At 36.6% G+C, this 27,977-nt stretch overlaps 2 protein-coding genes across 4 annotated transcripts; one reads left to right on the forward strand and one right to left on the reverse strand.

Moving 5' to 3' along the window:
* The first annotated feature begins 3,089 nt into the window (after positions 1–3,089).
* Positions 3,090–15,321, forward strand: LOC122055752 (protein SON-like). 2 transcript variants are annotated; one of them, XM_042617346.1, is made up of 12 exons: positions 3,090–3,574; positions 3,646–3,694; positions 5,037–5,480; positions 8,301–8,653; positions 8,729–8,932; positions 9,010–9,210; positions 11,678–11,752; positions 11,831–11,897; positions 11,994–13,122; positions 13,195–13,239; positions 14,773–14,912; positions 15,007–15,321. In XM_042617346.1, exons 1-12 carry the CDS (start codon positions 3,146–3,148, stop codon positions 15,093–15,095), a joined length of 3,225 nt encoding a protein of 1,074 aa, XP_042473280.1. In that variant the 5' UTR covers positions 3,090–3,145; the 3' UTR covers positions 15,096–15,321. The 2 variants fall into 2 exon arrangements, with proteins under 2 accessions (XP_042473280.1, XP_042473281.1); XM_042617347.1 differs by having other exon boundaries at positions 3,091–3,574; positions 14,773–14,841.
* A 2,585-nt stretch (positions 15,322–17,906) lies between these two features.
* LOC122055753 (peptide chain release factor PrfB1, chloroplastic-like) lies at positions 17,907–21,764 on the reverse strand. 2 transcript variants are annotated; one of them, XM_042617348.1, is made up of 7 exons: positions 21,548–21,764; positions 21,249–21,467; positions 20,789–21,009; positions 20,256–20,459; positions 19,593–19,808; positions 18,942–19,128; positions 17,907–18,347 (listed from the first exon to the last, which is right to left on the reverse strand). In XM_042617348.1, the coding sequence occupies exons 1-7, from the start codon at positions 21,726–21,728 to the stop codon at positions 18,046–18,048; spliced, it is 1,530 nt and encodes a 509-aa protein (XP_042473282.1). In that variant the 5' UTR covers positions 21,729–21,764; the 3' UTR covers positions 17,907–18,045. The 2 variants fall into 2 exon arrangements, with proteins under 2 accessions (XP_042473282.1, XP_042473283.1); XM_042617349.1 differs by having other exon boundaries at positions 21,249–21,320; positions 21,548–21,762.
* Positions 21,765–27,977: the final 6,213 nt, after the last annotated feature.

The following is a 27,977-nucleotide window of genomic DNA, read 5'->3' on the forward strand; positions in this document are numbered from 1 at the left end:
TTTTTAGTTTCTCGGACATTTAAGAATCGAATTTAACTTCTGATAAATTAACAGATAAATTTTTCTTAATGAACGGTTAATCTAAATAAGTTATTATCGCCGATGGAAATTTTCGTAGAGCTGAATCGATTATCCCTAAGATTAGTTGATATAAATTGGATACATGATATCAACTACTTTTTTTTTCATTTTACCCTTGCCAACGGCTAAGATCGGAATGTAGAAACTTTGTGGACCAAATTGAACATTTCTTTGATAAAGTCTTCAAGTTTCTCCTCTCCAAGCCTTCAACCAGTTCATAAGTTATAACCCCAATTCCCCTCCTTCGATGATACATCAAAGCTGTAGTCATGAGCCAGAGATCCTCAGCCATCCTGCTCGCCGTCCTTCAAGCCGTCGTCGTTTGCTTCGTCTTCTCCGTTGGTGCCTCGCGGCCGATGCATGGCCGGTGCAACGAGCTCTATGTTGCCGAGCAAGGGGAGACTCTCCAGACGATAAGCGTCAAGTGTAATAACATCTTTATCTTGGACGATAACCCTCATATAGGTGACACAGACGATATCGGCCCGGGGACTATTTTATACATGAGGCAAACTTAGAGAGATCGATGAAGAAACTTAGATAGGGGTACTAGCTTTGTATTCGATTTTGTGGATAGCTTTCTTGTGTATTTTATCATTATGCAACATGAATTTTTTGTTTTTCTTTGGAAGAAGAATGAATCATCATATTTGTATTTGAGATTTGAGACGATGACATCTTTTTGTTTATTTACTTGGGTTAAATTTAGAGCACAACTTACACGAGTGTAAAGAAGATGACTGCTAATTAAGTATTCATCAACAAATCAAATTTAGTTCAAACCAGATTCTATAATTTGTACATTATAATTATAAATAAAAATTATCCTTTGTTTACTCTGACAAGAAAAAGAATTTTAGGTGATATCAAAGATGATTAAGTTCATCTCAGAGGTGTCCATCTATTGTATGTCCCAAATCTTTGTGGAAAGGAGGTAAAGAACTAATTCCATGAGGAAATGAATCATAGAAGATTCGAACCTTGCTTCAGTGATTCAATTCTATAACTCGAGTATCAACTCAAATATGTCAGTAGGGATTCAATTCTATAACTTGAATATCAACTCAGCTATGTCGGTAGGTGGTATAGGTAGGGATAAAAAAAAAAAAATCTCTAGAGATAGAGAAGAGAAAGGAAAGAAAAAAAAATCCATACGACATCAAAGAAAAAAAACCTAAGAAAAGAAGGATAAAAGAAGGAAAAAAAAAAATACAATCGTGACATTGTGACCGCAGGAGGTGTCTCGATTGTGTGAGGAGATCTCACGGGGCTGCCACGCGAGGCGACATCGTGATGTCGTCGCTGCATGCGGTCACACAAAGTGACCTCACGTAGGGCAGTTGGTCATAGCTGCGCTAGGCGGCAGGGGCGTAGCCAGAATCTTAATTTACATGGGGCCGATTGTTGAGAGCGAAACAACGTACATAATATACACATGGATAATCTTTCAAAAAAAAAACTTATAATCTATTTTAAAAACCATGCATATTACTAGTACTATCATATCCTTGTTCTCATATGCTGTGAATATGTAAGTCATGACGACCAAAAGTATCAAATATTTCTTTTTTAAATATTCAAAAGTATCAAATATTTCTTTTTTAAGTATTGCAGTTGTATCAATCACATATTATTTTTCTTTTCTTCATTTTCTGAATTTTCTATATTAAAGTGAATAAATACAAAAATTATTTCATCCAATGATAAAAATATACTTCTTAATGATCAATCTAATATTTATCGAATATATAATATCAAACCAACAATAAAGAAAAGTAATCAATTATATAAATAAAATTAATCAAATTAATTAATAAATTTATCAAAAGAAAAAAATAGTAGGTGACTCATACAAATAATATAAAAAAAAAAAAAAAAACCTTAGCTGCTAAATGTCTGTACATGAATGTGACATATTAAGTGAATAATAATGTAAAATTCTTTAAAAAATTAAGAGATTATACAGTTGAGAAATGAGCTCGAAGGAAATCTATTCCAAAGACGAACAGATTTACCCTAACCCAATGACGAAAAAAGACGAAGAGAATCCAAACTAAAATCTTTTACACCTGCGGTTCGCGGTTGCAAGGAAAAATAAGGAAGACAACAACGCCTATTATTCGTGCAATTTTGATTTAATCAACTGTATGTGCCAAGCAATAGGAAAAAAAAACGATGAACAGAATTTTTTTTTTTTAGTTTTTTTTTTTTTTTTTTGTAGGATGGATAGGCCTGAAGCCCATAGGCTAGGATGACTCCGCACCTGCTAGGCGACCTCACATAGGATTGCCTATCGCAACAACACAAGGCAACCTTGAGTGGGGCAGTGGTCCTCGATCGCACGAGCCTGCTGTTCACATACGCATGGGGCGGCCATGCATGACCGCATCAGACCCGATTGAGTTGGGAGAAATTTAACTGTATTGTATAATTGAGAGGAAGGAAATTATACTCTGTCCCAGTTAGATAGACACAAAATATTTTTAATGTAATGATCGAGATCGATTCTTATGAACTAATGATTTGAAATTTATCTTATCATGCACTTGATGTTGTGTACCTATATATACTTTCCTCCATATTCATGAGATCGATATTAGAAAGATTTTAATGTAACATATCTACATTAGATAGACACAAAATAATAAAAAAAAATAATTTGTATTCATAAATCCATCTGTAAACAGAAGAAAAAAAAATAATTATCCTTTATAACGAAATAAACAGAAAAAGATTTTCATCGTCAAATTATATCTACATTTCTATTTTCTCCAAGTAAACAGGCCTTAGTGAACAAACAATCAAATATCATAACTGATTATTAAAATGAACAATTCACTTATACATTTTTATCAGAATTAAGATGCTTTTAAAATTACTAGTCCGATAAAATTATTTACTTCATAACTGACTATTATTTAAAAAAACAATGAAATATGGCCAATGGGCCCAATAGGCCCAATATGATGCCAACAAGCCCATTCGCTAACCATGAAAAATGAGTCCACTTGGGCAGCCTTCCAGTTTGATTTCTCTTCCTCCTCTCGAATCCCTAACCTTCTCGATGGATTCGTTCCAAGGTCGCCGCTTCGCCGGCGGTGGCGGTGGAGATCTCCAGCAGCCGCAGCAGAACCCTTTCCCTAATCCCTACCATCACCAACCCCAATCTCATTCCCTTCCTGCCTCTAGTTATCCCTTCCCGCCTCCGCCTCCGCCTCCTAACCACAACCACTATCCGTCTCCTCCTCCTCCTCCGCATCATATTTCCTCTCAGAATCAGCCGCCTACGCCGCAGTGGGTTCATCCGGATGGCCACTTTCAGCAGCAGCAGCAGCATCACCATCACCCGGCTTTTCCACCGCCCTATCCATTGCCTTACGCAGCGCAGCCCGTGCAGCAACATCAGTACCCTCCTCACTCTTCGCTCCACCATGCGCCGCAGATGCAGCCGCCTCCGCTCCCCCCTTCTGCTTACCCTCCGCCACCGCATCAGGTTCGTTTTGAAGAAATGATCCTAAGGAGCTAGCTGCATATATTTATTTAATATCTAAAGATTTTTTGCAGGGGTGGGGAGGCCAATCTTGGCCACAGAATCAGGCATGGGAATACTCAGGTCAGACTTAGGTTATAGTTGATAGAATTCATTCTATTCATCATTAATTATTGAAGACATCTTATTCCATGTCATCGCTTCATAAATCATGCATTTTTTTCATCTATTACATTTTATTTCTTATCCTAGCATAGCTTTTAAATTTCATTGCCCTTTGTGGTTAGAAACTCTCTAAAGACTTTGTTTATCTAGTAACTGAACATCACAATAGATATTTTGTAATGATGCAAATAGAAAACAACCACAGATCTAAACCAACTGCATGATTCTAGGAAGAATAAATACGGATAACTGAGAAAACAATTTGCTAGCCTCTTGCTTCTGTTGCTTTGGAGAGGTACTGATGGGTATTTTGGGTTTCAAAACCATAAGACACAAGCCTCAAAGTGTTTAATTTGATTTGGTATAGCACTAGAGCTGACCTCCTTGTAGGGTTTTCTTTTTTCCATAACAAATAAATGCTAGCATATTTATAAATTCTTACACCTGCCTTCTAGGTTCCAGGAGAAACAATCTCTTATTTTTCAAGAACCCCTCTGATTATATACTAATCTATAGACATTCAAAGATATTCAAAAATGAAACCACAAGCTAGAATACTATGAAAAAGCTTTTACTATCAAAAGGAAGGAAAATATTAGTTCTTTGCAATTTTGTAAATTATATAAGCTCATTTTATATATCTTTTTACCTAGCTGGCCCTTTTTTCTGAGACCTGAAGATTATAATTAGGAATCAAGGATGCGTCTTTGTTGGATCTATCATATATTGACATATGTTAGTTATTTATGATTAAATTGCTTTCCAATGGAAATTGAATAAACTTATTGGCATTGGTCTTCCACAATTTGGTTGTTTCTTTACTTATTTAAGATTGTTTTCCATGCAACACCATGCTATATACACTTTTTAACTGCATTCATCAGGATCTGTTCATGTTATGACTTTATACTTCAGTCCATCTTTAGTGCGAGTCTCAAGCTTTTTTGAATATACCTAGGCTGGAGGCATTTTTCATTCTAGAGAAGTCACAGTGTGTTCACAGGATCAATTTTCTTTAGAAAACCTCCTCACTTCTTGAAAGCTCATAGTGGCACTACTCTAGACTGCCTTCTGACTTTTTAAGACAATCATGGTATATGGAGATTGACAGTTTTCTTTTGCTTTTCCATTTATTAGAATCCAATTGTTCTCCTTGACCATCCTCCAAGTTAAGTAGCTGGATTCCATTGGGCCCACAATTTACAAAGTTCTCTTTCCTTGAAATGCTTAGACTTGAAAACATTTTATTAGAAGGTTTCTATTGCTTATATGCTGGTTATTTGCCTTCTATTTCTTTCAGAAAGAAGCCTAACATATAATGCTGTGGATGACTGGGCTGCTCGAGCAAAAGCATGGGCAACTGCCAAATCAGGGACAGATATCCATCATAGTCATCCTCAGGTTGTGCCTGAGGGAAAAACAGAAGTGCATAGTCATACTTATCGTGATCAATATCAAGCCACAGTGGGTCCTCCTACAGATGCTCAACAATCTTTGCTTTCTCAGTCCACTAACCAACAGCCACCCCATTTTACAATGAATCAACAGAAACAAGTTGACCATGCATATCTCTCTGCTTCATTGGCCTCTGGTCCAATTTATGTAGGAGACATGCATATCCATTCCACTACTGGAGAAGAAGCTGCTGCCCAACGGAAGGATCATACTTCGCCTGGGGAAAATTTTGGGCGTACGCCATCCATTTTTGAGCAGGAGGTACCTTATAGTTATTCTTCTATCCCAGGTAAAGTTCCTTGTAGTAATTTCATTTGCATCTGGATGATGTACCAATTTCCAGGACCATAATCTTAGTTGGATTGTTATTTTCTCCTTCTCATTGGTTTTAGAAAGGCGTTTTGTAGCTTAGCATTATATGTTACATTGTATTTCATACACAAACAAGCTTGTGGTTGTGAAGTATTTTCAGTTTCACTGTTTATGTTATAGTCAGAACACTGTATAAATTCTTCAAGAGCAATTAGTTATTGATGATTTTTAGTTTCTGCTTACATTTATTTCTAGTAGCTACTTACTGTTATTGCTACAAGCAATTGCATATATGATGACTTCAAAGAAAAATATTTTTCTTAGACAATCATTTGCTACAATGTAAAATATTTTTCTTGAAGAAAAGTTTTATTAAACGGCAGTTACACCTGTTATATGGAGTTGAATGTTGTGCTATTAAACGAGTGCATAAGCAAAAGATGAGAGTCGTGGAAATGAGGATGTTAAGGTGGATGTGCAAACATGATAGAAATGAGAATTTAAGAGAGAAAGTTGGTTTTGCGCCTATTAAAGAAAAACACACATTTAAGATGATATGGGCATATATTTACATGTCCAATAAATGTCCTAGTTAGGATACACACATTAATAGAGGAAGAAGGTGACCAAAGAAAACTTGGTTAGTGATGATAAAGAAAAATAAAATTCATTTAAATATAGATGAAGATATAATAGGAGATTGAACCCAATGGCGTAGGAGGATCTATATAGCGGACCCCACTTAGTGCGATTATGGTTGTTGTTGTGATCATTTGCTACACTGTTTGCAACAATTTCCTTTCTGATATTTTACTATGGTGGTTTCATTTCTGTGATTATCTTGCAAATCCAATTGAATGAATGCAAATGTTAAATGCTTACTGCTCTAGAATGGAATTAAACCTGTTGCTCAGATTGCTTATATTTTTGCAATATGAAAATCTGTTACATTACTTTTGCCTCCTGTTACATGTAAAGGTAATTCCTCTTATTTAGCCGCAGCACTGATAAATCTTATTATTATGACTGTTATCACTTTGGAACTCATTTGCAAAATAGCAGATTATGATGAAGACACTTTATAGTATATTATCAATATCATAAGAGATTAAATATGTCTGAAGAGATTTCTGAGGTTGACTGCCTTGTGATAGAATAATGTTGTTGGAACTCAAGTATTTCAATGCTTTTAGCATAAACTGTGTTCAACAGTTGTGGATAACTCGATATAGTGCATTCTAGCTGGATAGTTTGTATTGGTTAGTCATGCCACTCAAGGATTATTGGCATAAAAAGATAGGGAAAAACTGCTATTAAGTTTAATTTCTTTAGCTCAAGTTTAGAATAATTGTTATATAAAAGCAGTAGAAAAGAAAGTTATTGAAGATAAAGTCATCAATGTTTAAATGATAACATAAAGTGAATAAGCTCATTTGATATCTTGATGAGCTTATGTGATGCTTGACTGTGTATTAGTGGCTGTGGCATCATGGAATGATCACATAGTGACGATGGGCTGTATCCTCATCAGCTTCTTAGAATTGTTGCGATCTTTGCCAGGGGAAGAGGGGAAGGGAGGCAGTCTCTTATTGTTTTATGATTTTGGTCAAGGCTTCCCTAGACAGCCTGACCAGAAAAGAGCATGCTTCAAGGTTGGAATAAAAAAAACTACTGATCTAATAACTGTGTATTAAGTTTGTAACTTCGGTTAAATTACTGAGGCTGTAATTCTTTCTTGTTGATATACTGATCTGCGTGTTAGAAAGCCACTATGATGCAGCACAAGCGGAGATTGAGGGTTGGGTGGTTTGGGAAGTAGTAATTTGGAATGAAGTGGTAAAGGGATTGTAGAAACTTAGGTATCATACCTAAGGATGCCTAGGCATCAGATTGTATTAAGAAATGTAGAAACTACATCTAAGGGTTCCTAGGCATCAGACCATAGGGAGATTGTATCACACAATCACACAACCAAAGAGAACTCTCAAAACTTTGATATCTTTTCCATATTCCAGCATTACAGCAGGACTTACAAAGGACTGAAGCAACATAAATATTAGTAGATAGACTCATTGAAAACACAAAAGACTCATAAAGATACATATGAAGACTCACAGATAGGAAACTTAAAAGACTCGTACATATGCTACAATTTTCCAAGCATGGGAAATTAAAAAAAGGTAGATCCGCTACCTTAGCGGCCCCCCTAGTGCCGGCCCCACGGATATGGAGGGAGGTTCATGCAGGTACACAGGCCATAGGCGCATGGCGGGGTAAACCCCAGGTCGTCAGTTCCTGAGAATCGACCCCTGGCCATTACGCCAGAGATACCATGCGCCCCCCCGTCTGCGCTACGCCCTGGGGGCAAGCATGGGAAATTAAAGCATATTGGAATTGTTGGTCACTTTAATGCTGACTTTTTGACTTCAACCCTTAGGAATTGATTAACTTTATATCATTTCCCAAGTATGTTTATTATCTTCCAAGACATACCAAATTAATAGTGGAGTTTTAGAATCTTTATTTCTGTGCTTATAGACTTTTAATGGAGTTTGCCACATGTCTCCATCACACTATCTATCAGTTTTGAATTTTGGACTGCTTCCTGGATTTTTGGTCCATATTTTTTTCAGCCATTTCTTAATTATCATCGTTATAAGTTGAGAAAGTTGATTTCTTTTATAAGAGCAAAACTCTGTGTTCTTGACAGTGTCCATTTCACTTTCATTGAATAGAAGTGTACATTTTTTTGCTTGTGCCACAATCTTCTGCAAGTGACTTTTGATTGTAAACACAGGTAACAGAGACACTGTCAGTAAGTTACATCTGCCTGCATTATCTGCACAAAAAGGCTTTGTTCATCCACCACCAGCATTTACTAATCCAAATGTAGCTGTTGATCAGTATGATTTGACCCATTGTGGACAGTCTGCTAAGTATGCAACTGATCCCAGCAACATGCCTCTTGATTTTGAATCTAGGCCTCTCTTGGGCCTTGAATCACATTCAAAAACCAGTTATGTTCCCATTCCATCTGAGTCTATGGGAATGATGGATCATGATGCGATTACCATGCCTGCTCATGCTTGGGCTCCTCCAGCTGCTCCAGCAGTTCTTCCCCAAGTTTCCATTTCTGAATCAGTATCACAGGTCGCAACTGGTGTTTCATAACCATGTAGTTTGTGTATTTGAATTTCTGATCTGAATTCATTTTTTTTAGTACAGTTGGATCATCCTTTTGTTCCACACCCTACCTTAGGGCCACAACCATCACCAGTCTATGGAAGGTTGATGGGGCCTGATTTTCGGCCTAGTGTGCCACCTACTAGTCCTCCTTTTGGTTTAGTCACAGGGACATCTCTTAATCATGCAACAATAATGCCTGCTGATGCAAGTGCCAATTTTAATCTTTCAGGACGTCCAAAAAAAGTAGGTTGGATTGTGTACTTTGAATTTTCATTTTGTTCAATGTTAAGTGTAACCAACATTTTTGTTTCTAAATCAAGGCTGCAGTACCTAATTGGCTTAGAGAAGAAATCATAAAAAATAAGTCGTCGATTGCAAGTACTTATGTCGGTCATCAAAGTGGGAATTCTTACAATTCTATGGGACTGGAGGAGGATGATAAATTGTATAGGACAGGTGATCAAATTGACAACAAGAGTGCTGATTCAACCAAATCTTCTGTAGACGAGGATGATGACGAGGTTTTGCCTTAGATTTTGATGTCAAAATATTATGATATTGGACTTTCTTTTTTATGCTGAATCATATAGCTGCAGTGCATTTAATCAAGCTTGCTTATTCACTTATTATACATGGTTTTATGTGCAAACATAAGAAAGAGTATTATCTTTTGAATACTCTGATGGTTCCTAGGTCAATGCATATGTTGTCTCTATAGGAAGTGCTTGTCTTCGTTTATGGTAATATAGCAAAACATACATGTAAAACCACAGTAGTATCTCACAAGAAAAACAGTGTAAAGTTAACTTTAATGTTTAGATATTGACTGGTGAACCTCACAGAATACCTGAAAATTGTGACACGCAGAAGTGAGCATGTTAAGCATTTGAATGAGGTGATGGCTCCCAGATTATGGTTTTAGGAGCATCTTATATATAAGGGTAAACTGTCCAGTAAGTTTTGGTACATCTCATCACTCACGCCATGTGACCATTTAATTCTGAAATAAAGATAATTATGCTCTGATTACATCTTAATCCTTATGTGTTGGTCATTGATGTTTATCCCATTCTTGTGCCCTGATATTCTCAATTAGAGGTTGTTAGAATTTAGGACAACCTAACATAGCTCTGGTAACAATCTAAAATGTTAGGTATTTTACTCTGTCAGGTTGGGTTTTGGTATTTTACACTGACACACAAATGTAAGAAAATAAAATTTGATTCATTTGAACTGGTTTAAATGATCCCTAAGCTACTCTATTTGGTAGCTTATAACTTTTAAGGGACAAATTCCTTTCTTACCAGTGTGATTTTGTGAATGTTATATATATCTATATAATTAAATTTATTGTAATATGTCATGTCTGATTCAAATATATATATATTTTATGTGAAATTATGAATTGGATGTATTTATTGGTATACTGTATTGTATATATGTTAATCAGTTCTATTGATATATTTATATTTTATATGTTTTGGATACTGACTGCATATCTCTTTTTATCATATATTCACTATTTAGTGGGTCGATCATATACCATTTGCATGCACTTGTTGAAACCTTAACTGTGATAGCTTTAGACAGTTAAGAGAACACTATGTTTGTTGTCCTGCCTTTCTCTGCTTCAGTCTAATCACCTACTTGATGATCTGGCACTATACTTGCTGCATAGTATGCCCTAGTTTTGATCTTCTCAAGGGGAAATATTTCCCCCTATACCATTAAATTGATATTAAGAGAACCTAGCACAATGAGACCTAATATGAGTTACCCCCTTTCATTTGGTAGTTATAACCAAATGTGATTTTATAAACCACATTTAAAATAAATCTGAAAACATTTAAAATAGGTATGAAAAATATGCATAAAAATATATATGAGAAAAATATAGAAAGCATATTTAGAATATTGTGAAACTGGGGAATGTAGACGCCATGAGACTTGATGATGGAAACCCTGACATGAATTGATACACTCCTACATAATTGGAAGTGGCTTGTGGCTGCCAGGAGTATGTAGTCACTTTATTCTAACTCAAAATCATGTGTGGTCTTGTATTTTTTGTGTATACCTAGTGTTCATTTGAAAGATACTTGTTTGATATTCTTCTTGAGATTTCAATAAACATTATTTTTTCTATTTTGGTTCCTCAACTAGGATTGTAGCTGAATGATTCATAAGATTGTTTAAATTGTAAAATTACCTAGCGGAATGACAAATGAACATGCAAGGTGAACGTTAGAGAGATTAAAGTTTACATGGTATTTACCTGACGACTCTGATTGAATGGAGATTTTGATCTTGCACTACCAGTTTTATCTCACGTTCTGAAATTTGTCAGTTGCCAGATGGCTATTCATATTTGTGAATTGAACTCTAATGTTGAATTCTTGTTGTACAGAAAGTCTGATGAAAAAATTATCATTTTTTAGCTGAGGAATTTATCATTCTTCCTTGATAATTTTATTTTACTATTGAAATTAATCCCATTAGATGAACTTATTTTCCTATATATTTATTTCTCAATATCACTTCTCTTTGATACTGTTGGTGCAACTTTTTCTTGAGTAGCATGCTTACATTTAAAATTTTGTAGTTTGTTAGTTGATCAATAGTCTTTTATCAGCTTTATCCTGCTTTCCATTGCCATTATCTGTTATAACTAGTATTTACTTATGATATATTATTTTCTTAACTCTAGCAACATATATTACAAGGATGCATCTATAAAGTTTATGAAAGCTAGAATTTTGTTTCAGATATATGTAGCTTCTATTTATCTTTGCCTAAATGCCTTTGTTGGTCTCTGGAATTATTCATTACAAGCTTTGTAAATTCTGTCAATTGGCTTTCGTACTAGCTTTTGTAATTCCAATTATGCTATTGCCCTTGCACTATGAAGTTAGATTTCTTTTATAATCAGAAGAAAGTGCTTTCAATTTTTTTTCTTTTGGTTGTAAAATCCAGCTTTATATTGTGTAGGATGGAGCTGAAGCTGTTAGATCAGCAGCAGTAAACCAGGAGATAAAACGCGTGCTAACTGAAGTTTTGTTGAAGGTTTTCTTTCTCACTGGATGTCTATTCTTAATATTTCTCAGTGTGCATTTGTAGTGCTTATCTTGTTTGAACCAGCAGGTTACAGATGAGCTTTTTGATGAAATTGCTATGAAAGTTCTTGATGAAGATGATCTAATTGATGAAAGTAAAGAATCTCTTTACAAACAATTGAAAGTTTTACATTCTTCTGTTGAAGGTTTAACTTGTCCTGGACTCTAACTTCTCACATCTTTCCCTGCAGTGACTGAGAACAAAGAATTAGGAAATCTTAAGGTCCCTATTGTAGGAGTATCGACAACTAAGGCTTCTGCAAAGGTTTTGGCAACAGTTGAAGAAGACCAGACTGAAAATGGTGTTCATGTAAGTTCTGGCATGCGGTCTCCTGCAGGTGATATTCTGGGTCTTGCTAGTTATGCTTCCGATGAGGATGAGGATGAGGATGAGGATGTAGCCAAAAACTCCAAATCATTATCAGTTAATGAAAGTAGGTCTTCTGAAAATGAACCAAGAAATGGTGAGATTGAGAAGAATTTAAATAACAAGGGGCCTCTAAGAGATCCAGATGGTGTTGCTAATGGAAGATTAGAATCCATTGGTTCTTCTAAGTCCAATTCAAGAAATCATGTTGCAAATTCTGTCAGGACGGATGCCACAGTTTCTGATAGTAAATTACCCAATCGTGCTAATGAACCAAAAGATTCCTCTGTCACTAGTTCACAACATCTACCTCACAAGAATGATCTTCCATCTGAAATTTCTTCAGATGGTCACAATGTTTCAGAGTCAAAAGGTAAGACAGTTAGTAATAAAGTTGTGAAAGTGGAAAATGCACTTGCTGCTAATGCAGTTGGAGAATCTCTAACTGCTGAGGAGCATGCAAGGGAATTGAAAAAGTTTAACAGCAGCGAAAGATACCCAGAAAAGAGGAGTTATAGCAAAGAAACTGTTAAGAAGGAATCACATATCACAGGAAAATCAATCAGTGAGGTTTCTGATTGCACTGAGACAATCAATTATGAAAACAAACGATTGAAAGAAAGTGCTAAAGGGAGGAATAATTCAAATGATACAACTGAGGAAAGGAGTAAAAGACGAGCAAATTCCAAGGAGTCTGATGCAAAAGGTCATGATAGCATCAACAACAAAAAGATAGGTGTTGTAAAAGATAAAAAGGAAAGAGACAAAGAGGATACTGAAAGGAAAACAGATAAATCAAAGGACAACAGAGAAGGTAAGTCTAAACGCGATACAAAGGATTCAAGGTATGTCAGTAGAAAATCACCTAGTCAAAGGAGTAGAAGTAGCAAAGAAGGTTCCTTGCACAGTCATGGTATTTCAAATGACGAATCATGTGAGGTGTCAAAAAGGAGGTATGCTATGGTTTCTTTATTGAGCTAGCATATGTTTCCTGCTTATCTTGATAAATCTAATCTGCAATTTAGGAGGATGCATTCTCGTTCACCATCACCAAGCAGATCCAAGGCCAGGTATTATAGAACATCTTTCATGATCTTTTTGCCTAATCAAGAGTTGAGATTAAACCATGTAGCAGTCTTCATTCTTGACCTTTCTTTGCATTTGACTTGTATATAGTTCTTTCTAGGGAAGTTTTATCCTTCTAAGTTGTTCGGAATATAAATGTATTTTTATACAGCAGTTAGTCGATCCACTTTAACATGGTTATGCAACTGGAGCCTCTGTATTTGAATACTCCCCATGTCACTATCATGCATGTGATGGATTTAGGCCAATGAGTTTAGTTTGTCTTTGACACATGAAAAGAGAGGAGAGGGTATTGAGAATATAAATGTCTACTGGACCACCGGCCACTTCGGAGTTGAGCATTGTGACAAGTCATCAGCCAATCAACCTTAACATGAATATTGAATTTTCAGTTGCCCAATTTGCACATGCTCATTAAATAAACTAGTAAGATTTTACTGACACTAGATGTAGGTCATTTCAGTTGATTTGGGGATTTACTGCATCTCTTTCAAAACTTACTAGTCTAACATGTGAAAAATAATGGTATAAGCTGGAGGTTGAGAGACCCTAACCAAGTTACTGGGATCAATGTTTAAGTTAGCTCAACAAATTTATGGGAGGTTCAAATATATTATTCATGCCTGTATCTCTAGGTCTTGTCCCACTATCTTTTGGTAATCCTTAAAGTGTTGTTGCTGATTTATGCCTGCTCTTTGTTTGTGTTTGCACTTCACATCTTATTCAGATATTGGAAACCAGGATTAGCTATAGATCTTTTAAACCAAAATTTAGGTTCCAATGTGGAAATCTCCATGCGCATAGTGATTAGTGCATGCTAATTTTAAGGAAGAATTATCACACTTAAAGCCTCTTGGCAAACTCCATACTATTTAGTTAAGTGTTTTTTATAGGAAATTTATTCTAATATGATGGGTTTAGTGTTATTAGTTGAAATTGCAAATTTTCTATTTCAAGCTTTGTTGATGTTGGCTGTAAGGATAATTTTGCCATGGAGCTCTTCAGATAACTTTCCCTGTCAATGTAGCCAACTCGCTTTTTTATGCCATATGCTACCTGACGGATAAGGAAAAAAGCAGATCAAAAGTTGTCCAAAGTTCTAATAATTACTTTGGAATAAGCTTTACAAGAATTGATTTTACTTTCCCTTTCAGTGAAGGCAATTCACGATATCCTCAATATATCTCATGCTTGTCCTTACTTGAAGGTAGGGTTTCCTCCTAAACTTTCATGTTCTCAGATGCTTCAGGATGTACTCTAACATTGTTGACAAACAGAACTTTGAAATCTTTCTTTTTTGATACGTTGGGAATTCTTTTTAGCTGTCACATATTTAGCCTTTCTCTAGTTTTGTTTGTGATGGTTAATTTACCAGTCTTGACTTGTGTAAAAGCGCGTTTCTTAAAGAAACTGATAAATAGCTTGCAGGTTGAGTTGAGGGAGTAAAGAATTCAGAAACACATTGTTTTTTCAAATGCTTTTACTTACCAAATTAGTATTCATGTTTCAATTTCTAGACAAGTATCGCGGCCTCCAAATAGGAAGCACTCTCATCACAGGCATTCTCCTTATTCTTCCGAACGGAGGTTAGTCATGAAATTTCCATCATTCTTGAGGTTAACATTGTATGTTGCACCTAAAAACAATTTTCATCCAGGTGAATGTGAATTGAGCTCGAAGGCTCTGCTTCCTTCAAATTGGTTTTATTTTTTATGTAGCTATTGATAATAGTTCTTTTATTTTTGTTACAGGAGGTCTAGATCTGGCACACCAGTTCATCGAAGGCGATAAACCTGAGACTAACAGAGAAGGTGGTCCATGTTTGTTTGTTTGTAAGTAGTGGAAAACTACTACTAGTATGAATGTACCTCGATAAAACTATCGTCGGAGAAAGTGGATCAGCAATCAAGCATGCATGCGCACCTGACAGAGGAACATGAGCTTTTGATCAATAGTGTTTTTTAGATCTGCCAATGGTCTTTTCAGATGGCAGATATGTTTGCAGTGCTAAATGGATTTGTAATCACAAATTGGTAAATGAAAGTGGCATTTGTTAGAAAGCCAAATTGAGTTAGATCTCTACATTATTTTAACTTTCTTTACCTACATCTTGTTTGTTAATGTGCAGTATCCAACTGAAATGGCATGTCATGAATGATGATAAACCGTCAAGTTTGGGTGGATGTTTCTGATGACATGGCCCAAACAATTAATGATTTAGTTCTGATTTAAGGCAGAAAATATATATAATCAAAAAGGTAATTCCTAAGCTTTGTGCATTTGTTGCATGTGAAAATTGTGTCATAACTTTGTGCATTTGGTGTCCTTATTAGATATTAGATATTTAGGAATAGGAATTGAAATGAGAATCATGTAGTATGAAATGAGAATGGGTATGAGTATGGTGTTATTCTTAAAAGTAATGTTTGGTTAGTTGATTATTTTTTATCGGACTAAATCAAAATTTTCTTTTTTATCCTTAAAGGAAAATAAGAGAAAAAAAATAGATGTGAGAGAAAGATGAATGTGAGAGAAAAATATGATGAAAGAAAATGATGAGAGAAAAAGTATGATGAGAGAGAAAGTGTGATGAGAAAAATAGAGAGAAAGTGTGATGAGAGAAAATGAAAAAAAAGAGTGTGATAGAAGAGAGCATAATGAGAGATGAGAGAGAAAATATGATGTGAGAGAAAGTATGATGGGAGCGGATGAAAAGAGAAAATATAATGAGAAAAAATGAGGAGAGTGTGATGAGAGAGATTGAGGAGAGAGAAAGTATGGTGAGAGAGAAAGTATGATGAAAAAGAAAATGTGATGAGAAAAAAAAAGAACAGTGAGTATGATGGGAGAGATTGAGGAGAGAGAAAATATAATAAGGGAGAAAATATGATGAGAGAGAAAGTGTGTTGAGGAAAAAAAAAGAGGGAGTGTGACAAGAGAGATTAAGGAGAGAAAAAATGTGATGAGAGCGAAAGTGTGATGAGAAAAAAAGAGAAAAGAAAGTGATGAGAGAGAAAGTATGATGAGAAAAAGAAAAAAGATAGTGTGATGGAAGAGATTGAGGAGAGAGAAATTGTGATGAGAGCGAAAGTGTGGTGAGAAAAAAAAAAGAGAAAAGAGAGTGTGATGGGAGAGATTGAGGAGAGAGAGTGTGATTAGAAAAAAGAAGAAAAATAATGCGATGGAAGAGATTGATAAGAGAGAAAGTATGATGAGAGAGAAAGTGTAATGAGAAAAAAATAGGAAAGATAATGTGATAGGAGAGATTGAGAGAGAAAGCGTGTGATAAAATGATGAAAGAGAACAAGGAAAATTAAGGGAGAAAATTTTAATTTTAGATGGGGATGTTTGGTTGATGAGTTTGAGAATGAGGGAATGGAATGATAGTAAGGGTGCGTTTGATTTAAGTTATCATGTATAACCTTGGTTATGTGATTACTTGGTAATCACATAACTAAGGTTATGGGGAATAAAACATAATCAAATGTTGTTTGGTTCAACAACAAAAATTTGTTTGTTTGAAGGTTTTAATGAATACCTTAATTTAATATTTTATCGTATTACCCCCAGTTACAAAATCAACTATTCATATTATTATTATTATTATTATTATTATTATTATTATTTATTTATTTATGTTTTTTTACTTTTCTTTTTCTTGTATTTTTTTTACTTTTTATATGTTTTTTTATTTTTTAAATGTTTTTATATTTTTTATATTATTTATATTTATATTTATATTTATTTTTTACATTTTTTAAAATTTAATTTTTATTTATTTATTTAATTTTTTATTTTTTAAAATTTTTTAATTTTTATAAATTTTTTATTTTAAAATTTTTAAATGTTTTTAAATTTTTATTTTATTTTTTAATTTTAAAAATTTAAATTTTTTATTTTTAAAATTTATATATTTTTTTTAAAATATTTTATTTTATTTTATTTTATATTTTTAAATATTTTTTACATTTTTTTCTCTTTTTTCCATGTTTTTTCTTATCGGAGGGTATTTTTGGTAAAAAAATTCGTTAACCCCGAAATCTAGAAAAACCTCTGAGGTTTTCTGATTTCGGGCTGCATAACCCTTTTGCTGACGTATCAGGCATTGAACATTACTCGAGAATCATCGAATACCTAAACCAAACAAGATTTTTGTTGATAACCTTGAATGGATAACCAAAGTTATCAAGAATAACCTCAAACCAAACGCACCCTAAAAGATAGTGTTTGGATTATGGATTTGGGAATTACATTTTGGGAATGATTACCAGATTTATGAGAATCAACCAAACTCATATAACTTGATGAGTTTCATTTCCATTCCTATTCTCATTCCACCCTACTATCAAACTCATACCGATAGTCATTCCCATCATTTAACCAAACGTTCCAAAGGATATTTTTAAAATAAGAGAATATTTTAATTATGAAAATAGAATAATGACTCATTGAAAGAGAGGTACATGAGAATGAGTTATTATCTAATTTCAATGATTCATTCTCTTTTTTGTATTCCTATTCATCTTATTTATATTCCTATTCCTATAATCCAAATATTAACAATGATAATCAATAGTTCTCATTCTCATTTTCTACTCCTATTTCCCTAAATCAAACACCCCTTATTTAATCAATGAAGGTACTGAATAGGTTAGTAAAAACCTTTGTATTAATTGATAAAATATCAGGTTCATGTGCGCTTGATAAAAGTAGCTCCTTTTTTCCCATCCGTTTTATCAATGTAGTTGCAGAATACTACAATATATAAATACTTGGAAAGCTCTGCTACTTCAAGCTCTGGCTTCAGCAACATTTGCAGTGTATTTGTGCTTCAGGTAAGCTTTGATAAATGGTTCGAGTTCGCCATCCATCACCGATGAGATATCAGAGGTCTCGTGCCCAGTTCGCACATCTTTTACAAGCTTGTATGGGTGGAAGACGTAGTTGCGGATCTGCTGACCCCACTCTGCCTTCACTGCATCACCTCTTATCTGTTTGATTTCAGAAGCCCGCTGTTCCTCGGCAATCACTAGCAGTTTGGCTTTCAAACGCGCGAGGGCCTTTATCTTGTTAGCCAATTGAGTTCTTTCCTCTGGAACAGGAAAACAAAATGGTTTTACTAAATAGCAATCAGTAGTGATGAAACTACTCATAACTTTTGCTCCAGCATTCTAAACTGACAGCCGAACTTGATAATTTAACAGGTTTGTTCCTAATAGAAATTATAACAAGAAGATGCAAACCATGAGTCTCAACTATTGAGATTGGTTACATGGTCCCAAATGATCCTTACACCAATTTCACTTGTCTAATTATAATATTTGTTTACTTGTTTTCAAGTCTAACTCTCAGAATTTTCAGTAATTACTTAAAAAGTCCAAAAAAAAAAAGCTATTGTTTATTTGGCATTAAGTTTCATTTCATGATAAGTACAAGCAGATACCAAAGGTTCAGCTAAGCTCACTTAAGATAAGCTATTAGTCTAACCCTAAAAGACAGATCATGACTCGTGAGACGTGCGAATATTGGTCATGTCGTGTTCGGAATAAACAATACTAGTGTTCAACACATTTTGGGAATATGAGAATCAAAGTGGAAAGGGTTGTTTCAACTTTTATCATCATTTACTAGTTAATTTCATTTAAAAGAAATGAGTTTGTTTCAACTATCTCCTTATGAGACAAACCTGTACAGCGAACTGCAACTCCAGTGGGAATGTGAACGATCCGAACAGCTGTTTCCACTTTGTTCACGTTCTGTCCTCCTTTTCCTCCAGCCCTAGAATAGCTGATTTCCAGGTCTTCTTCGGGTATATCTACATCTAAAGATTCTTCAGGAAGAAGGGGCATAACTTCCACACCGGAAAAGCTAGTCTGCAGGTAGCATTACAGAGAATTAGAATATTCATCAATCATCATCTCCATTATTGCAAGATTTTTTGCAAGTGAAATTTATCAAAATCAACACTGCATGCATGAAACCTCAAATGAAACTGGACTCGTTACAGATCCTAGAATATGCCAGAGTCCATCAATAACAATATCACATGGCAAGAAAACATTGCAAGGAATCAATATCATTCGCATAGATCTTTTCAGTAGATTTCATTAGAGAAAAGAGTCATCAACAGCAGACTGAAATGGATACATATACGAAAACAAGTTTGGAAATGAGGATGGTGGAATGCAAATGTGTGGCAGGAAAACTAATAGGATACCTTTTATATTGTAACAAGATTTGCAGGCAGAGTTAATTGATGAACACTGAGATGACTGTCTAATCGACACAACTTTCAGAGTCTACATAACAGTACAGCAGTGAATGTATTTTTCATTACCTGGCGAAGGCCTTTAGCATTGAATGGTGATTGGCGAACAATACGGTGTGTTCCTTTCTCTCCTGACAGATACCCGTAGGCATAACGACCTTCAATTTCAATTGAAGCTGATTTAATTCCAGCTTCCTCTCCAGGAGATTTCTCAACCACCTTTGTCTTGTATCCTTGCTTCTCTCCCCACCTCACATACATGCGAAGTAGCATATCTGCCCAATCCTGCACTGGATATCATGCAAAAGTCTTACTAGAAGAGAAGTGCACATGAAATATTCATTCCATGGACCAAGAACAGGTAATTAGTGTCAGGTTGTCTGCAATTACTTCTTCAAGAATTGGAACACGCAGACTTTATCAACTGAAATTGGCAATCACATACTTCAAGTTAGTTAATTATGTTATTAGAAGACTGTATATGGATCTATCTTCATAGCACAAAGCTAAAACTTGCAGTGTTTAGTTGTTAGAATGATCAAATTCTATTGATTTGAGCAAATTCCATTACACTCCAGATGTTTCCTCTTTGATTAAGATCAGTTTGACTTATACAGCATAGGCTTTCTCTAACAATCAACATATTACACAGATAAGATAACTAATCACCAATTGCTAAATGTTCCATGTTAACAAACAGACAATATAATCCAGGAAAAAATGGATGCATACCTGCGCATCAGTACCGCCAGCACCAGCTGTTATAGTAACTAGTGCACCTTCCTTGTCATAAGGCCCAGAAAGAAGTTGTGTCAACTCAAACCGATCTAGAGCCTTACTTAACCCTCTAATTATCTTAGAAGCCTCTTGTAGGAGACTACTATCTATAGTTTCTAACTCTTCAGTCAGCGCCACTATTGTTTCAGCTTCTTCAATCTACAATCACAAAATAAAAACATAATTTTATTATTTTTTAAGGTAACGAGAGTTATCATTCAGCTTATAATCATCCAAGGACATAGATTTCTACAAATATTTATTTAACCAAAATGTATGATGAAAAGGAAAAGTATAATTTTCAACATTTATAACTATTTCAACTTCAAATGAATCATTGTTGTATCCCTTGCGACATTATCAAAGGAGAGAATCAAAGATAATGGTGCTGTTTTCTGTTGGGAAGAGGCCATAAGATTTCTTTCTGACCTTATATTGTCATTGATGCTTTTGTTTTTGAAACAATCAAAAGTTTTCAACATCCAAACCTGAGATTTAAAATCATTGAGCAACTTGATTTTCTCTTTCACATCAGTCAAGGAAAGAAGTATTTCCTGTGCCTTTGCTCGATCATCCCATAGAGAATCATCTGCAGCCTTCTTCTCCAGTGAAGCAAGATCAGCTTCTAACAGTTCCAGACCAGCTGACATCCTTATGTCTTCCACACGCACTGCAGCAACTTCAACATCCTTTCTCAATGCATAGAAATCTGCATTTTTCACAATCTAACTAAGTTGTTGGATCTTTTGATTCACCCTAAGGATTGTAAGAACGATTGATACTAAAAGAAGAAAATAGTGGAACACAAAACGTCAAACTAATAAGCACAAATAGCATGAATAAACCAAGCAATCTATCAGAAATCAAAAAGGTATTACACTGATTTTCAACAGGAGTACATTTTTATATGAATTATACCTAACTGTTAGTGATGATTGTATTACATACCTTGCATAGCCCATTCAACTGTTTCCAAAGTGGCACTCACGCTTGGCTGACCACTAGAAACTGCGAGGTGGACTGAACCAAACGAACAGCCCAAATTAGTGGGGGAAAAAACTGTTTCACCAGTAAAAGAATAACCTTTTCCTCGTCTAATCGAAAGCCAATGAGGGTTTTCAAATGAATGAACCGACTTGATGAATAAAAAGGCGATCTTGGTCCGCACTACAAGGTTCGAAATAAAAAAAGAACCATTTTCCTGGTAAAATCGCAAGCCAAAGAGGGTTTTCGAAAGAGGATTTTACCTGGGTGGGGAAGAGAAGGTTTTAGAGGTTTGGAGAAGAGAGACAGCGCTGCTGTGGGACTCGGAGTGGGTACGGAGAATACCCGGAGGGACCTGCCGCCGCCGCCGCCGTTGGTGGAGACAGATAAGGGAGTTGGGGGGATCTTCAGCGCAGACCGGAGCATCGGCCTCGCGGTCTCCATGGACGAAGGGAGAAAGAGGATAACGTTTCGCACTTCAGCGCTTACTAATAGACTTCTGTTTGAATCAGGAAAATTTTATAATAAAAAATAAATTACAAAGAATATATATATATATATATATATATATATTTGAAATGTTACCTCATCAATTATTTTTTAAAATTTAAGCGAAAAAAAAATAACACTACCTCCCCCTCTCTTTTTTTTTCTCTCTCTCTATATATATATATAAAAGAATTCAAGATTTAATTCCCAACTGCGATCATTTAATTTTTAATTGTGATGTAACATTTTCTTTTAATGAGATGATAAATTTAAGATATTGAATTTTTCACGGTGAACATTTTAATATTTATCCTAATGGTTTATAAAATTTTTTTATGGAATCACATCTATTATCTCTTTCTTAAATTAGTTGACCCGAATGATTGGATAATTGTTGCTTAAAAAAAATATAATTTTTATCATGCATGCGTATAAATGTATATGCTTAAGGAAGAGAGAAAGATTTGCATGGAGTTAAATAGGAAGTTCTTTAATTTTTAAAGAACTATAACAAATGTAACTCTATTGGTAAAGAAGTTACTACAAGTAGAGTTTAATTCACTCGAATTGCTATAGTTTAAGCAAAGTGAAATCGACTTAGCTAATCAATTGAAAATTTAGATGAGGTAAATATATACAAAGTTTTGAAGGTAGTCTGTAGTGAGTTTGAAGTGAGGATTATGGGATAACAATCTAGCATAATTTTAAAAAAAAGTTAGTGAGTTGATGTAAGGACATTCCTTTTTATTAGAATTGTCACGAGCATTTCTTTTTTTATTATTTTTTATCAAAATAACGTTTCATTTTACCTTAATATATATGTATTATTTTTAAAAATTATCCTTAGTTTTTTTTAGTATTATTATAACAGTTATAAGACCATCGCTGTTATATAATTATAATAGCTATAATCCTATAACTAATACACAATTTTAGTAGTCATAATTTTATAGATGTTATAACTACACAGTTATAATAACTATAATCTCATAGCTACTATAATATAATAATAATAATTAGTATTAATTAGAAATAAATTATGTATGTTATAGCAACTATGATTGTGCCATAATTATTTTTTACCAGTGTTGATAATAATTAAAGTATTCATATTATAACAGTCATGAACAATAGAAGATACTATAACATAACTGATTCTATCCGAAAACGTGAAGTTGGAAAGCTGGGAGGTGGCGGCTTCGCTGACCGAATGCGGACTTCGCTCTGTTTTGCAAAACAAACAACGTTAGTGTCGGACCAGGGAAGGTGTCCCTGGTGTTGATCCTCCAACGCTCAAGTCAGTCACCAGAATGTGGAGAAAAGAGGAGCAACAGTAGAACTTAATAATAACGCGTACCTCTACCGATGAAAGATCCCCCTTTATATTGAGCCCTGGTGAACAACGTATGTACTTCTCGAGGTATGAGCACGTTCTCCCATGTATCCCATGAAAGGGCTTTGTCAGGAAAGTGTTAGAGTGTATACTAAAAGTCTAGCTTTTTGTAAACATTTATTTTGAAATAAAGAATCACATTGGTCAAATGTTTACATTTATATGCTAAGTATAGTTGTTCAATTAATTTATATTGTAGATAACATGGTGTGTGGTGTCACACACAGAAGATCATGTTATCAGTTCCTTATAAGTTATAAATAGTAGCTCACAACTAAGATGGATAGGAACAAACCATTGGAATAGTCGTAGTGCAATTTGATATTAGTTTATCTTGACTATAAAATTACACTAGTACACTCTGAGTGTATGGAGCAGGACCATTTGAGATAGTTTCTTTTTATACTGACTGCGTAAACGAACAAGACCTCTGTTATTATAGAAGTGTGTGCTCTTAATCCCGATATAATAACAAGCACATATATTTAGTATTTATTTCTTTAATTTATCAGTGAGTGAGATTTAGTTCGATAAATCAATAGGCCCGATAAGTTGGGAAATAATATTATTTATAGTGTGTGCTGTTTGATTATAGAAGGAAACTGTGTCCTAGTGATCTAGGTTGATAATGTCCCCAAGAGGAGCTCATAAGGATTGTCATGTAAACCCTGCAGGTGGACTTAGTCCGACATGACAATAAGGTTGAGTGATACTACTCTTGGAGCTAGACGTTAATTATGTGAGTGTCAGTAACTCATTTAATTAATGGACATTCGATATCTTAAACACAGGGAGACTAACACACTCATGATAAGAAGGAGCTCAAAATGTAATTTGGGATTGGTACGGTAGTTCAATAATAGCTCTTTAGTGGTATGAGTTATTATTGATGAGCTTGAGTTGGGTGTTCGGGGCAAACACGGGAAGCTCAAGTTCATCGAGAGACCATAACCAATTCCTCCTGTCAGTCCCTATTGTAGCCTCTTATATAAAACCCTATATCTACCCAAAGCCTAGCCTCTTATCCCATGCTAGGGGTTGGCCCCTATCCTTGCTTGGAGCCCAAGCAAGGGGCCGGCCAAGCCAATCTTAGAGCTCAAGCTAGGGTCGGCCAAGCCTTGCTTGGTGCCCAAGCAAGTGGCCGGCCAAGTAAGGAAAGGAAAGGGAATTTTATTAAAAATAAAATTTTGATAAAATCTTTCCTTTTATGTTTTTTATCCACATGGTTTTAAAAGAGAGTTTTAAATTTTAAATCTTTCTTTTTATAGATTTTCTACAAAGGATTAAAAGAGATATTAGATATCTTTCCTTATTTGTAAATGTCTATAATGTTAAAAGAAAGATATTAATTTTTAAGAAAACTCTCCTTTTTTTTAACCATGATATAAAAGGAGTTTTAAATCCTATCTTTTATAGATATCCATAAAAAGATTTAAAAGAGAGAGATTTTAATTTATAAAACTTTCCTTTTATAGCTAACCACAAAAGGGATAATTTTAAGGGAGATCTTAATTTTTGTTTAAAATCTTTCCTTATTTGTTTTACAAGAGGTGGTCGGCCATATCATGTATAGAAAATGAAGTTTTATTTTTGTTATAAAACTTTCCTTTTTTGGATTCACTAAGGAATAGAAAAGAGAGGTAAAGGGTGCCTTCATGGAACACAACTTCTATTCTATTGTTCATCTCTTTTTTCTTTTGATGGCCGGCTCTCTTCCTTTCTCTCTTCTCCTTTTGTTTTCCACATTTTGGCCGGCGGCATCAAGTCTACTAGGAGCTTTGGTGGTCGGTTACTAGGAGGAGAAGAAGAAGAGAAAGGAGGTGTAACGACCTGGCCCTCTTGGCCCATTTAGCGGCCCATTTGGCGACCTCTCATGTCGTCGACCGTCGGCCCTTATGTCGTCGGCCCATTTGGCGACCTCTCATGTCGTCGACCGATGACTTTCCAGCGGTGGATTTTGCCTTCAGATTCTAAACCTCCGGGCTTAGAGTTTACGATCACGCAACCGCGAGATGATCTCACTTTGTTACCGTGATTCATAAACCCAATACTTAAGCCCGAGGTTTAGAGTTCAACCTGGGAGGCAAAACCACCGCCGTGGGTGGAAAGTCCTAGTGAGTAACGGAACGTCGTCGACGACATGAGAGGTCACTAAATGGGCCGACGACATAAGGGCCGCCAGTTGGGCCGCCACAAGGGCCGCCCAAGAGGCCAAAGGGCCGGGTCGTTATAATAAAAGGGCGCCTTTTTATTGTAACGACCCGACCCTCTTGGCCCATTTGGCGGCCCATTTGGCGACCTCTCATGTCGTCAACCGTCGGCCCTTATGTCGTCGGCCCATTTGACAACCTCTCATGTCGTCGACCGATGACAACCTCTCATGTCGTCGACCGATGACCCTTGGTCGTCGACCGATGACCCTCTAGAGGTTTAGAGTTCGAATCCTGGGGGAGGCAAAAATCCACTGCCAGGGGTGGAAAGTCCTAGTGAGTAACGGCACGGCCAAGGGTCATCGGTCGACGACATGAGAGGTTGTCAAATGGGCCGACGACATAAGGGACGACGGTCGACGACATGAGAGGTCGCCAAATGGGCCAAGAGGGCCGGGTCTTTACAATAAAAAAGCGCCTTTTTATTGTAACGACCCGGCCCTCTTGGCCCATTTGGCGGCCCATTTGGCGACCCTCGGGTCGTCGACCGTCTGCCCTTATGTCGTCGGCCCATTTGGCGACCTCTCATGTCGTCGACCGACGACCCTTGGTCGTGCCGTTACTCACTAGGACTTTCCACCCCTGGCCAGTGGATTTTTTTTTTTATTGTAACGACCCGACCCTCTTGGCCCATTTGGCGGCCCATTTGGCGACCCTCAGGTCGTCGACCGTCGGCCCTTATATCGTCGGCCCATCTCACTTGGTTACCAGGATTCATAAACTCTAATACTTAAGCCTGGAGGTTTAGAGTTCGAATCCTGGGAGAGGCAAAAATCTACTGACCAGGGGTGGAAAGTCCTAGTGAGTAACGGCACGGCCAAAGGGTCGTCGGTCGACGACATGAGAGGTCGCCAAATGGGCCGACGACATAAGGGCCGCCAGTTGGGCCGCCCAAGAGGCCAAAAAGGGTCGGGTCGTTACAGGAGGCCCTCTTGTCTAGATCCCTTTGGTGGTCGTAGCTTGGAGGAAGAGAAGAAGGCTTTGGTGGATTTCTTCTTGGTAGAGTGTCTCCCACACGACGTCCAAGAGAAGGAGATGAATACAATAGAAGATCAAGAGGTTTTTGTTAACAAAGAAAGGTATAATTAGTTGTCTTATTCCGCATCATACTAGTTTTCTTTGTACGAATTTTGAATTACCAAACACAAGAGACTAACGATTCTAGGCAATCGATTTTGTGTTCTTTTGTTTTTTCGATCTTGTGATTCAATTGTTCTTGGTGGTTAAACCTAGGGTTACTGTAAGGAGATTAAATCTTGAATTTCATTGAAATACTTTATCTAGAAAGTGGTGGATGTTCCAATACCCAAAAAGGCCTAGTGTCTCGCCATATTTAACCTGGAAGTCGATCTTTGAAATAAATATTTAATTAACTTTGTAACATGGATGGATTTAGATCAATAATGTTAAGCATCGTTTGTGATCCAAGTCTAAACCTCTAAGAACAGATAAGTTGAATTTGGAATCAATAATGTTAAGTTCTGTTTACTGATCCGGTAGTAAGAGCGGGCCCCCCCTCTTGCAATGTCAACGCCAAGTGGAAGTCACCGGAGTAGCCGCCCATCCGGGAGGAGTGTGATCCGACCGGACGGACGGATTGCCGGCCGGCCGATGGAATCGAATACCCGGATGGGTCCGACCGGCTCGCACTTATGGTTGGAAGGCACCCTGTCAAATTGGGGTTCCGACGCTCAGTTAAAAAGGTCATGGACCGAGCTGACCTTTTGACCGACCACAGTCATAAAGCACCCCTGTTTATTAGTCTCCACAAAGCACAAGTAAACCACTGCGGATGTCCGGTCGGATGTTGAGGGAGATGTCCGCTCGGACGACAAGTTTGGAGCAAGGGAAAAGACCCGAGGATTTCTTCTCTGACAATCGGTAGGCTTCACGTGTGTGCCATGCTCTAAATCTTGTGACAGGGGATTCTGCTGTCCCATCGAGGGCATGCTTTGACTATAGCGATATGGGTCAGGTAAGCTTTCTGACAGCCGCATACCTAGGAAAGGACAGAGGACACGTATGCACCTAGGTACGCGTGCCCAAACCCTTCACCAGCTCTATATAAAGAACCTCAGGTTTCGCCGGGGGGTAGGTATTCTGAGACTTTGGAAGCCACTTTGTTCATCGTAGCTTACCTGACTTGAGCGTCGGAGGGTCGCCGCCGGGAACCCCTTCCCGGCTCGACTTCTGTGCAGGTTAGCCAGAGCATCAAGCCACCAGTGGAGGATCTACATCAGCGAGCCGAAGAGCGCCACGTGCCCAGCGTCTGTTGATTTCTGGTTCGGACAGGATCAATTTGGCGCCGTCTGTGGGAACACTCCTGCATCCGACTGGAAACAATGGATAAGGCTGGACGACAACACACGGTGGCGCTTTCGACGGAAGAACTCGAAGCTCTGGTCGAGATAAGGGCCGCCAAACTTGTGGAACAAAAACAGAAAGCAGCAGCCGAGCGGCCTGAGCAACAAGCAACATCTGCGTCAGGTGGCCGAGCGGAAGCACCTCCAGCCACCGTCGCATTCCATCGAGCCTTGTTTCGCACCCGAAGCCGCATCGAAGAGATAGGGGATCTTCTTAAGACGAAATGCCAAGGCGGGA

This window comes from Zingiber officinale, chromosome 3B (assembly GCF_018446385.1).
Source record: "Zingiber officinale cultivar Zhangliang chromosome 3B, Zo_v1.1, whole genome shotgun sequence".
In the NCBI taxonomy this organism is placed as follows: domain Eukaryota; kingdom Viridiplantae; phylum Streptophyta; class Magnoliopsida; order Zingiberales; family Zingiberaceae; genus Zingiber; species Zingiber officinale.

Bases quoted from the DNA above. Each gene is read 5' to 3' on its own strand.
- LOC122055753 (XM_042617348.1), bottom strand. From the start codon at position 21,728: ATGGAGACCGCGAGGCCGATGCTCCGGTCTGCGCTGAAGATCCCCCCA. The intron at 21,468-21,547 runs GTAAAATCCTCT...CGAACCTTGTAG, and splicing joins ACCTTCTCTTCCCCACCCAG to TGCGGACCAAGATCGCCTTT. The intron at 20,460-20,788 runs GTTTGGATGTTG...TTGTGATTGTAG, and splicing joins TCAATGATTTTAAATCTCAG to ATTGAAGAAGCTGAAACAAT.
- LOC122055752 (XM_042617346.1), top strand. From the start codon at position 3,146: ATGGATTCGTTCCAAGGTCGCCGCTTCGCCGGCGGTGGCGGTGGAGAT. The intron at 11,898-11,993 runs GTAAAGAATCTC...CTTTCCCTGCAG, and splicing joins AGATGATCTAATTGATGAAA to TGACTGAGAACAAAGAATTA. The intron at 13,240-14,772 runs GTATTATAGAAC...TTCAATTTCTAG, and splicing joins CCAAGCAGATCCAAGGCCAG to ACAAGTATCGCGGCCTCCAA.